The sequence below is a fragment of the Arachis ipaensis genome, chromosome B05 (genome assembly GCF_000816755.2).
Source record: "Arachis ipaensis cultivar K30076 chromosome B05, Araip1.1, whole genome shotgun sequence".
In the NCBI taxonomy this organism is placed as follows: Eukaryota; Viridiplantae; Streptophyta; class Magnoliopsida; order Fabales; family Fabaceae; genus Arachis; species Arachis ipaensis.
In genome coordinates this window covers 107,769,318-107,769,953 of record NC_029789.2, presented here as the reverse complement: position 1 = coordinate 107,769,953, position 636 = coordinate 107,769,318, and the positions used below count along the sequence as shown (strand labels likewise).

Genomic DNA, 636 nt, shown 5'->3' with positions numbered 1-636 from the left:
ATTATGCATTTATATATATATGGGAATATAATCTAATATAATTTCTATAACGTGTAATCTATCATTTGTGGCTTGGCTCAGAGAACCTTAGTACTTGTTCAAATGAAACTGATGCAGGGCAAAAGCTTTTGGAATGGAACTGGAGTGGCTTCCAGATGGTGGGTTGAAAACAATACTTGGACCAAGAAATTTAACAAAGGTATTTGAAGGTAGAAAAGGAAGAAGAATGTGGTTTAACACAATAGTAGGCATGCATGGGAGGGAGATTAGCTCGGCGAAGATGGCGGACGGAACAGAAATCCCAGAAAATGTGGTGAAAAGGTGTGCACAAATCATCGAAGAAGAAAGCATCCAGTTCAAATGGGAGAAGGGAGATCTTCTGTTCCTTGACAACTTGGCTTTGCTCCATGGAAGAAGGCCTTCCCTTCCTCCTAGAAAGGTCTTAGTTGCTACATGCAAGTAGTTTTGGTATTTGATGCATGTGTTCAATATATGCAGTGCATATGACGATGAGGATTGGGAATAAAAGCCATTAGTATATGAATAAGTGTGTTGTCATCCCTCAAAGATAAATAAGTAAATAATAAATAAAAAGTAATGTGATGCAGGAGCATATTTTTATGTTTTTTGCGTCAA

General features: G+C 37.6%; 1 protein-coding gene across 1 annotated transcript in view; it reads left to right on the top strand.

Annotated features, from left to right (window-relative positions):
* LOC107641981 (clavaminate synthase-like protein At3g21360) overlaps positions 1-539 on the top strand; it is a 3,530-nt gene extending 2,991 nt beyond the window's left edge. Inside the window, exon 3 of the mRNA XM_016345327.2 lies at positions 118-539. Coding sequence (XP_016200813.1) covers positions 118-463 — 346 coding nt within the window. The 3' untranslated portion in view covers positions 464-539. The remainder of the gene's footprint in view (positions 1-117) is intronic.